At 42.6% G+C, this 12,055-nt stretch overlaps 1 protein-coding gene across 1 annotated transcript in view; it reads right to left on the bottom strand.

Moving 5' to 3' along the window:
• The window catches only part of ALK (ALK receptor tyrosine kinase), a 636,280-nt gene that overhangs the window by 151,877 nt on the left and 472,348 nt on the right, over positions 1-12,055 (bottom strand). The window contains exon 5 of the mRNA XM_074331841.1: positions 8,045-8,172. Coding sequence (XP_074187942.1) covers positions 8,045-8,172 — 128 coding nt within the window. The remainder of the gene's footprint in view (positions 1-8,044; positions 8,173-12,055) is intronic.

Raw genomic sequence — 12,055 nt, forward strand, 5'->3', positions numbered from 1 at the left:
GGGGACTTTAAAATCTAATACTGGTTAATCTGGCCTTGATCTTGTACCTCAGTTTTAGGAACTGAGCCCTTCTCTGTTTGATTTGGTAGATTAGGACCCCATTGCTGTCTCTGGTGTCACCATGCGATTCTGCCTGCCATCCTGCCCACCTGTGGCTCGTAATGAGAGGATACCTGCTCACGGGCTTCAGCTTTCCAGCAGGTGATATTAGGCCTGGCTGTACCTCCTTCCCTTACCCATGTCCCTCTGTCCCCCTGGAATGGTGCTTCACCAACATCTCTCTGATGTGCCCCAGATGGCAGAGAAGGGTGGAGTCACCTCCCAGAATCTGGAGATTACTATGAGCAGGAAAGGTCTTTAAAACCCATGTTTTATCTTAAAATTTGTGTGCAGTCTGCATCAGAGCCCAATATGTAGCCATATTAGTTTTCATATAAAAATGTCCCTCCACTGCAATCTTTTGATAAAACCGAAGGTCTGGAAAGATGTACCATGTTGAATCAGTGAGTTTGCACTTTCTCAAAACACCACTACATATCCTTGAGGTCTAAGTGTCCACGTGTGAGAAGCACTGGCCCCACTTTATCCCAACCCACTTGTTGGATCCTGGCGCCTCCCAGTTTGCCCACAGCTGAACGTCTTTAGCCAGAGCCTGTGTGGACGGGCTCCGAGGCTCTGGAGGCACTGCAGAGAGGCTGGTCTCAGATCTGGGGGCACAGCACTAAGAGCACAGTCAGCCCAGTTGTCCCAGGCAAGTCCTTAGACTTCATCAAGCCCCGGGTTGTGCATTCACTGTTAATCCAGTGTTTCCTGATAACTCGGATCAGTTGTTTGTACCATGGTTAATTAAGAGTTTCCAAGGCCGCTTGGTCAATGCTACCATGAGACGCTCGGACTCAGAGAGAGGCAGAACTACAGCCATTTGACTTCCCACCAGGCTGCAGGCAGTGTGTCACGCACGGCACACACACTATCATATTTAATCCAGACGCCAGGGTAGGGACCATTGTCTTCATTTCACCCATGAATTATCTTGCACTGCAGGGTGCAGTGGACACATAGCACTCACACAACTAAAGATTCAAATTCTTGTTTTTCTTATCCCAATCCTGTTTGCTTTCCACTGTTCACAACACAGTGTCCCTTGTTTTCCTTTTGATCACATCTTTTTGCCCATTTCATTCATTAGAGCCTCTATCAAAGAATGAAGGAAATAGCGAGGAGGTAAGGTTGGAATGAATGAATTCGCTCTTAGCTGTTTCAGGAAGACGGAGAGGGTGGGGGTTGAAACCCATGTCAACCCTGACATTTCTCTCATCATCTCTGGAATTAATTTATCTGGGTCCACCTTGTTCTCCTCATGGACACAGACTTTAAGGAACGGCTATAGAGGGTCCTTAGACATCCTAAGAGGGAACACAACTTCTCCAAGCCCCTCATTCATCATCAGCTGGAACATCAGCCTCATTAATAACTGGGGTTTAATCCTTCACATTCAAAGAGACTCCCATTACCCAAAACAATAATTTTTAAAAATTACTTAGGCAGAGTTGCAGTCACATAATTGAATACTAAGGATGATTTAAAACTAATAAATACTTTTGGAAATTCTTTGAACACTTTAATGAATTAAAAGTTATGAAATATTTATAAGCAATAACAACACCATTTAGTGCGATTAATAAAATAAATACATTAGAGAATGAAATTCATTATTATTTTACTACTAGACATTGATGGCAATGACTGAATATTGCTCCAAATTACTTGTAAAATAGACCAATCATTTTAGTGTGATTAATCCTTTTGATTATTTCTTTTATGTAGTTGTAATTTGAAAATAATTTTCTTCTGGGAATACAATGACCTCAGCACACTGGTTCCTTGTTTATTTTTATTTAAAAACCTTTTCGGTTTACCCCCATTTCGGGCAATTTCTAATGGTCGAATATTTAAAATAGTTGCCCCAGCAATGGTTGTTCCTAAGCATTTTGTGGGGCATTTTTTAATTGGCTTTATTAGATTATGAATAAGTCATTTGAGAGTAAGGAAGTCTCTGCCAACAGCAGCTGTACTTCAGCAGGGAAAGGAAGAACTGGCAAAAATCTTTGCCTTGTTCTACCAGCTAAGGGCCTGGCAGTTTGAGACCCTGGGCTCAGTCTGCGTGAGGAAGGCGGTGTGATAAACAGGTCAAAAGACTTCTAGGCTCTTCCCTGGCCTCCAATCATCCCCACAGGATTATAAAGTCCTACTCCTTTGTGTGGCACAATGGGTTCTGTGCACCCTGTCACAAAGGAAAAAAATTGACTTTATTAGAGATAAAAGCATAGATTGTGGGGGGAAGAGAAATAGCTGCCCTTTAAAATCAGAACGTAGATCAGAGTGTACCCTGGAGTAGTTGTGCAGAATTATTCGGCCCTGGTTCCAGAATGAGGCCATTAAGCTTAGTTGAGGGATGCAGGAGAGAGAAAGCGACGGCATTCATTGTGCCAAGCAAGGTGCTACGGGCTCTACACACAGTATCAGTTTTCATTTCCCAACAAACCTATAATGATGCGTTCTTAGCCACATCTACTGATGAGAAAATCCAAACTCATAGGTTTTTAAAAACTTGTGAGCTCAAAAGTGTGGTAAGTGATAGAGCTGGGATTCCACACTCATTCTGATACCAAAGCCTGTAATCTCTGTCCTACTTTGTAACAAGAATCTCTTCATTCAGTGTGTACCATGAGAAAAGCACCATTAGTTGCTAACTGGGATACAGAGATTTAAAAAAAAAGGCAAAAAACCCCGTCTTTGATTCTACGAACTTAGCAGCTCCTGAATAAGACACATGAATAACTCTGGAAAGAAGTAGACTGTGGCACCTCTCTATTTTTAATTATTTTAAAAATAGAAATATATGGAAACAATTCTGAGCTGAGACTTCTTAGAGAAGATAGTATTTGTGCTGAGATTTGAAAGAAGTGCAGGACTTTGAAAGACAGAATGAAAGACAAAGAGGGAAAACACTCTTTGGGTGGTGTAGTTAGAACAAGGTGTGATGTAGGCAGGTGTTTGGTGAAATGTGAACAGATCTCAGAGACTAGACAAAATCATCATTAATGCTTATCTTCTAAATAGCACAATCCACAGAGAAATTATGGGCAGGAAGTTTTAGAAAGAGGGAGTTAAGGAGGGGAGTGGTTTGAAAATGGGGTTCACCTCCACCTGGAGGATACAACGAGAACTAAATTAGGACACGAGGCTGCGGCTACAATTTCTCAGCGGCTTTCACTTTCAAGCAATAGATCCCACCACTGCCTAGCTGATTCAGTCCCTTGAGGTGACCAACCCAGGTGGGGCCGTCTCGATGCCAGTCTCAAGTTGGCAGTGCTGTGGCTTTCATCACCCCCATGGCATTTGGTTGTCATTCTTTGCAGGAGGCGTTAGAAGAGCCAGTTTGTTTCGTGAACAGTATTTTCTCCACAAGAAACTGAGCAGCATGGAGGGAACAGCTCTGTCTTTAAAAGCGTCAGGCCAGGTGAGACCCAGAGAGGTCAGGTAGCACAGGGCATCACCTACAACGCACCTCCACAGCCGTCTTCCCATTTGACCTTCACGATTAAGGTCAATTTGGGAACAACCATTGACATGTTTTTATTCCTATTTTAAATTAAAAAATGATGTTCCAGTTCTGGGGGAGACCTTCAATATCCCTTCTGATCTGAAGAGTTGGCTAGTCGATGGCAAATAAGAGGTGGCAAGGGGACTTAAATCCCCTGATTGCTGCATCCGTGATCACTCTGTGTGGACTTTCTGAGAAAGGCAAGTTGGCACTAGTTTGGAGGAAGATATCTCTGCAAATGGAGCCCCTATTCAATATCTGGTGCAAATTAAATGTAACTCAGGGATCCCCTATGGGGAGCAGTTTCTGTGTCAAGTAGAATGGAGAGCTTAAAGCCACCACACCAAAACCCAGTCCTAAGATGGCAGCAGCCCGTTCACGTCAGTGTCAGTATGCATGCTTCTCAGTATTTGCTCCGTGTCTGTCAAATGAATGAGTGAATGCATAGACGGATGGATGAGTCTGCTACACAGAGACTTTTCTGCTGGCAGCCCCAAGACAGAGTGCCACAGTAACCTCTGTTTTACAAGGACAGATGGAAGATCCTGCCGGGGCCTTGCTTGCTGTTGGAACAGAAAGTGCCCAGTTGGGGCCAGGCTGCCAGGAGCCTGTGAGGTTATCCCTGATTTTACGCAGTTGGATTTTGGAGCCTACTCCAGAGGCTGATTGGTTCCACATGGCTGGCTAAAGATTAAAATCTATTTGTTCTGCTTCGTTCATTTTCTCGTGTCTCCTGTTGGCCTAAGGATGACATCCTCTACTGCCCCTCACTGCCTTTTGTGGAGTAGGAGAGGAGACGGGCTGGCAGATGCTACACATTTTTTTATTGGAAGCATCTGTACTAGATCCAGCCCTGCAAAGCTAGGACCCACCAGGACAGGAATCTGTCTTGTGAAAATGACCCATATTCAAAGTACAATAGCTTTGTGCTTAGTTTTAATCATTTAAAGGAGTACGGTTAATACAAGTAGTTTTGGCTGTCACGTTTTATGTAAGCACAGAATTGTAAGATCAAAGAGCTGGAGTTAATAGGAGAGTTGAAAATCAGACTGTCCAGGGGTTCTCAAACTGTATTTCATAAAACACCATGTGTGTAAGGGAGTGTCAAGGCTGCGGAGTAGGTGGGTCTTGAGCCCCTCATCCTCACTTCCACTAGCGCAGATCTGCTTGTGTAATTTTATATACTGGACTTCTGTACAAGACTATGTTCTAAAAAACATTTGAAGACCATGAATCTAGTTCAAATGCCCTCATTTTAGGCCCAGAGCAGTTAAGATATCTGTCCATCTCCAAGTCTTTTGGGACATATTTCTAAGGTGTTCAGGGGGTGAGACTGCGTTTCTCACCTTGGATTCTCCCCCTAGCCTACTCCACTTTCTGAGCTAGAGAAGTGAGGGAAATAACCCTCATGGGTAATGTGAACCCCGCCCTGCTGAATATGGAGCATTATTGTAAAGCTCACATGAGAAAGCACACATATTTTTGCCTTTGCACATGGTAAGTGCTCCACTGATGTTAGCTTTTATTGCTTACCAACTGAGCACCTATTAAGTGTTATGCCCTGTGATAGATAGGTGTCATGATTCAGAGAGCACAGAGGCAGGGACGCTGCTCTGATGAAACCCACAGACAGCTATCGTTTCCTATGCAGGGAGAACTATTCCAGCATCCCCTGTAAAGCTCCTCTGGATTAACTAAAACGGCACCTCTCTTCATGTGGGCCAAGGAAGAGCTGTGGAGTTCTACAGATGTGTTTCCTTCATGTTCTGTCTATGCCTCATATGAGGGGACCAAGATACTGTCAGAAAACAGACCAGCCATCCTGTAGACCTCTCTACAACCCTGGTTAGCATTTCACCAGCCCTGCTCACCCTTCTCCAAGACACAACTTCTCTTCCCTTTCCTCCTCCCCTTCGTGACCTAACCAAAGCACTGATCTCAGAAAACACAGATTTGTCTACATCAAATAGGCCTTGAGTATGCCTCGAAAATAACTCCTCTTTAAATACGCTGAGTATAGTTTCAGGATGCTTCTTATGTTTGCAACTTGTCCACACCAACTGATGTGTACCTAAATTTGTTCTGCTGCGGGGTGAAGAGTTAGATATTCTCAGGAAACACTGTGATCACTTTTTTCTTCTCTGCTCTCTGCCTTACACATCCATACGAATCCCTTCACCCCCTTGGTGACCACAGGAGTCCCAGCCAGAGAAGGAGCACAGAGGACATCTGCCCCCCATGGAGATCATCTGTTCTTGGACCTCGAGCCTCTGAAGAAAGGTAACGGGACCATGAGAATGTTCTTAGGTCTCTTGGCCAACCTACCTTCCCTAGTGAGTCAGAGGCAGACTTCTTTTCACTCTCCCCTCAGAAAGTGTCCTGCCAAAAGAAACACTTTCTGGATCATTAGAGAAAGTTAGAGAGGTCAACTCTCTTGGTTTCATAAGAGTAGAGAAGCAGACAAGAAACAGGTCTTTTAAACTCTCCAACTGACTCACTGCAAATGCAATATAAGCTACAGAAGAAGAATTTTGTAGGTAAAAGGGAGTTGTAGGGGTAAGGAAGAAAAATTTGTACAACTGGTTGAGATCCTTGATCAAAAGGACAAAGAATTTTTGCAGGAGTAATTGTGCTGAGCCTGATGTCTGGAGATTTGTAGTCTCTTATTCCCTTCTCCTAATGTTCCTCCAATGAGATTAGGTCAATGCTGGGAACTGATACCTTTTCCCTGTCTCATTCCTGTTAACTGGCTCTGTTTCAACACATGGCCTCTTTTGGACGGTACACAGACCCTTGACATCTGCGAGGATTGATGATGTCCAGAGAGACATTCACAAATCCCCAAGCTCGTGAGTGCGGAAACATTTGTACAAGCTCCTGGCTTTCTCCCAAACCACATGTTTCTTGTACATTGCCTCACATCACAGGTTAACCACCTTTTCAACTTGAAGTGAAGTTCAATCTATCACATTATGGTGATTTTTCTTTTCCCCACACATAAACCAGTTTTGATTGAAGATAAAAAAAACACTTTGTGAATGTTCTTGCAAAGCCAGCAATAAATGAAGTGCCACAGAAGCATAAGAAGCTGGGTGATCAGTGGAGCTCCCTACCTAAGGGAGTCGCTTTCGGACACCAGCTCCAAGAGGCACGAGATTCAAAACCGGGCCTCTACATGCAACAGATGGCTGTGTGTGAGGGGCCTTCATGGCTGTTCATGAACAGTCTATATTGAGAATTTCGGTCTGAGGGTGACACAGCCTTCTTCCTGTCCACACTTCATTCTGGGGCCCCTCAGACCATGGGTTCCACAGCACAGATGAGAGCTCCCTCCCCAGTGAACCTCCGGGCAGAGGCAGACACCGCAGTATAGCAGCAATGTAAGCAACTTTTTCTCTAAGATTTTCCTATACCTGTCTCCTATACCTTTTACATGTGGGAAACAATAAAGGATGTTTATGACTATGGCCCTAAGCCTTCTAAAGAGTCAAGGAAAGATCAACCTCCTATATTGATTGACGATCCATTTCATCCTGCTTCCCAATCAGAATTGAGGCAATATCTAATAAAAGATACATATAAAATGTGATCTTGAAAATAGGAATAGAAGATCAAAAACTCTGTAGAGGGAGGGGGAAAGAAGCTTATCCAAAGATTACACAGATATAATCACTGTGATAGAGGATTGCATTTAGTTTAGAGTTTCCTGGCAACAAAGGCAAAAAGAAGAAAACAATCAACAAATTATGCTTCCAGAGAGATATGCCTTCTCTTGAAATAAATTCACAATGTGAGACTAACGCAAAAGGAATTCAATGACACTGGGCCATGCTCTAATGATTTTTACAAAATAAGTGAAAAATTTGACATATAACCATTTCCCATGTTGTCTTTTAATAATAGTTTAAACCCAATCATTACAAATACTTAGTTGTAAATTTTGCCTCAGGAAAAACAAAGTGTAATAATAATTATCGAGTTGGTGGGGTGAGGAGTGGGTAGAGCTATAGCTGAAACAAAAATGGCAGGATGTTGATGATTACTGAACCTGGGTTGAGGGTACATGAGGGTTCATTGCATTATTCTGCTTATTTGTACACATTTGAAATTTTCCACAATCAAAATTAAATATATATATAGATATATATATAGCTGAAATCATTTGGCAGCCAGGGAATTTAAGCTACTATGTTCTCTTATAAAGACTATATTCTATTTGGTGACATTTTAAGTTAAGCAGGTAGAATGTTACACTCAGCCTTTGAAAATTGATCAGCTGGGCTATGAAGCTCTTGATAACATTGAGAACAAGGCCCTAAGCACTGTAGATGTTCTTGTAGAAGTGTGCACATTGCCAGCCCATCATGGTGGCAGGTTCTCGACACACTTAAGACAACGAGCTATCAGGGAGTGAAGGGGAAAGTCAGTTTCACATACCTTCACTGCAGTTCTTCAGGGCAAAGAAGTCCACTGCAGACAAGCTTCGGTTTCCACTTGAGACGTATTCCAGGGCCACTCGGAATGGGTTCTCTGGGCGCCCGATTCGTCCCTGCAGCACTGTCCAGCTGGTTGCATGGGAAAGCAGAGGGGAAACAGTGATGAGAAGTGGGCCTCCCCTGCAGAGAGGGCCTGCTCCTGCCATGACATCAGGGCCCTTATTCTTCAAGGCACCTGCCATCCAGAGATGGAACCCTCAGTGGCTCTCAGGAGAGTGACCCCAAGAGGGGCCTACAGCATTTGCTCCCTTCTGGTCTGGCTAACTCCGAGACCCAGTTCTCAAACCCACCGTGGCCACGCTTTCTTTCTTTCTTTACTCTTGTCATATTATTCTCTTTAGGCAATTACAGACCGTTGGACGATTTTAGTGGCTAGTCTTACAGGAACAGAGTATATCTACTTGAGGAAACATGGCTGCAGGGTGAAGGAATAGTCTTCAAAACATTTGTCTGTCTATTCATAATAATCTCTGGAAAGAATGCTTGGTTATCAGAATTTTATCTGATCCCAAAGTCTCAGAGTCTTCAGGGTTGCTCTGCAGTTACTTAAGGGAAGCTAGCAAGGGCTATTTATTCACTGCAGGAAAATTAAAGTGCACTGAAGCATATATTTTGAGGTAAAAGGTACCTAAGATTGACGTGGACTCTGCAAAAAGTGCAAAACAGAGAAAGACAAAAGCAGGTCACACGGTGAGCTCTGCATCTATCTATAATCAAGGATACGACACCGTGGGAGAACCGAGAATAAGCTAAATGAACACTTTTACACCTCACTCAGGCTTTTAACCTCGCAGAATAGCCTCCTGTCACTGATTGGAACATCAAATTTACTTTCCAACATTGATTCAGGTTGTTTTAAAAAAAAGTACAGTTATTTTGACAATTTTGCGTAGAGAATGGAAATTACATGGACCATTACATAGTTTCTTCCCTTTTAGAGAGAACTTTTTGAGGTTTAATTGAGGTACAATAGATGGCATGTACTAAAAGTTCACAATTTGATGACTTAAAGTACATAAATGGATGAGTTTTGATATATGGATACAGTAGTCTCCTCCCCCACCCATGGTTTTGCATTCTGCGATTTCAGTTACCCATATGAAATGGAAAATTCCAGAAACAAGCAATTCATAAGTTTTAAATTGCATGTGGTTCTGAGTAGCATGATGAAATCTCGGGCAGTCCTGCTCCGTCTGCCAGGGATGCGAATCGTCCCTTTGTGAAGCGTATCCATGCTGTATACACTACCCACCCCTTAGTCACTCAGCAGCCGGCTAGCTTATTAGATTGACTGTCATGGTATCTAGTGCTTGTGTTCAAGTCACCCTTATTTTACTTAATAATGGCCCCAAAGCCATTCATATAACTTTTATGACAGTATATGGTTATAATTGTTCTATTTTTCTACTGGTTGTTATTCATCTCTTACTGCGCCTAATTTATAAATTAAATTTCATCATAGATGTCTGCCTGTATAGGAAAAAACATAGTATTATATCAGGTTCAGTACTATCCACGATTTCGGGCATCCACTCGGAACATTATGCCCTGCAGATAAGGGGGGACCACTGTACACGCGTGAACTCATCACAGTATCACTAGGTTGGGCTTAGGCATGGCAGTGCCAGTGCTAAGGAGTTTAGGGAAAGACTAGTTTTCTGTTTAAGAAAAATTTAAAGCATCTTCCACCACAAATATAACGTGACACTCATGATAAAAATGTTAAAAATCCAAGAATTCAGAAAAGTTGGTAAAGAAAAGTAAAAGTCACCCAGAAACTCATTATTCAGAGATAACCACGGTCAACACCTCAGCGAACACCTTTTCAGCTGTAATTTCACCTGTGCTGTGATTGCACTTTGCCACTCAATGGTGTGTCTCGGTATGTTTTACTGTTATGAGACAATAAATATAGATTACATAACCAGTTCAATGATTGCCTTTTTAATGATTTGTGCATCGCTCCTGATTTTTCCTCTTTATGATCACGCTGAAGCCAACCCTGTGTACTTATGTAAATACTGCCTGAGGACAAATTCTTAGAATCTGAGTCAGAGTGCACGCACGTTTAAAACTGAGGCATACTGTCAATCTTCCAGCAGTGAATCTGAGGGCCCATTTCTCTATTTGGTTGCAACGCTGGGACCCATCAAGTCTTTCCATCTTTGCTAACTTTCAGGGACGAAGGCATTCCCTAAGGCAATTGATGGTCTTTTCATGGGGCTTTCCTGGATGGCAGTTTTGAGTCTCTGGTCCAAGCCATGTTGCTGGGTGTGCAGTGGGAGTCTGTTGAGTGAAGAAGGTAGTTCTGTTACCTTTGTATGCTCTTCTGTAGTTAATTCAGATCACTGGAGCCAGTGCCTCAGCCATTTAATAAAAGTATATTAAGCTTCCCCACAATAGATGCTGTAGAAGGGATTATTGCTGTTGTAAAGTTTGTTCTCTGTTACTGTACCCAGCAGGTTTTCTATCCAAACTAAAACCAGTGCAATTCAATAAGATCAAGGAGGCTTTTTGGTTTAAACTGTCAAACGAATATTTGAAAAGAAAATGTAAACGAGGGGTTCTAAAGGAAAAAAAAAAGAAAGCAGAATTTTTCTTGTTCTTCTGAAAAAGAAAGGACCTCATTTTTGAGGAAAGATGGTGGTGAAAGGCATGACTATTCATATTCTGCCAAAATCGTTGCTCTCTGCTCTGAGGAATGATGGATTTTAATTCTAGGTACACAGTGGCCCTTGACAATGATTTCCATTTTTATATTGGCACTAGCCCTCTGGATAAATGTGTCAAGAGTTTTAGGAATTAGTTTCTGAGTTACTGATGCAATAACTTTTGTCTGAAATTCTCTGGCCTCCCATAGTTTACTGCTGCAACTTTAATAACTTTCAGAGCAGTTGCCAAACATATATTTTATAACCAGAGAAGTTGGGACCAAAAAGGGCAAGCTTATACCTAGGGTCAGATTTGTTTAAGAGACAGCCAAAAACCCCATGAAAAACAAATCCAAGCTCTCTCTTCTGTCTGCCTCAATTTTCTTTACTTACATCCCAGTGGTCATGGAACTTGCTCATCAGGGTCTGTTTTCCTCTTTAGCTGGTGGCAACTCTACTGACGCTTGCAAGGGGGGAAGGTGATGTTCTGACCTAGAGTCTTTTAGAAACAAACATGCAGCCATATCCATGTGCTGGGGATTTGAGAACACCTTGGCAATGGTGTTTCAATCAATCAATTTGACAGTGTGGGGAGTCCATCTGGAGTTTGGGAAGCCGGAAGGACTGTATGGACAGCCTGCCACATCCATTATCTTCCAGGTGTCTCTCTGAAGCTTTCTATTTCCAGTACTGGCCCTGTTCCTCATTTGCCTGATGACTTTGAACAAGGCACTTTCCTCTAAATACCCGGAATTTTGGATGTTTTCTGATCAATTGTATTCTTAGCCACAGAAAATGGCTTCGACTTTGTGTGAATTTGCTGAGGAAAAAAAAACTGACCACACATTTTTTGCTGAGTAGTTTCATCCTAATGAACACATTAGAGTCCATCAAAAAAGGCAGGAGAGTCGGTTTGTGAATATCAAGATCCATGTCTGACCTGGTGGTTGGAAGTAGCTGTACAAAGGCCGCTCTGTTGGGAGTGAGCTACCGATTCTGGTCCTGGAGTTGCATGGGTAAGTCCCTACACCTTCTGGGGATTTAGTTTCCTCATCAGCAAAACGTGGGCATTGAATTAAAAGTTCCCCGAGGTCCCTAGTTTATCGGGTACCTGTACTTCTCATGCAGATTTCAGGAGTCCTAGTGACAAAACATTTTATGAAAAGCCTGAAAACTTCCATGGACAAATAATACTCTACAAAAGGAGGAAGAAGAGTGATTCGTCATAAAAACCACAGAACTTCTGCAAAGAGACTCGGTTCCAGCCTCTCAGAGAAATGCAGAGACTTACCTAACGTCAC

Source organism: Rhinolophus sinicus, linkage group LG05 (genome assembly GCF_036562045.2).
Source record: "Rhinolophus sinicus isolate RSC01 linkage group LG05, ASM3656204v1, whole genome shotgun sequence".
Lineage (NCBI taxonomy): Eukaryota > Metazoa > Chordata > Mammalia > Chiroptera > Rhinolophidae > Rhinolophus > Rhinolophus sinicus.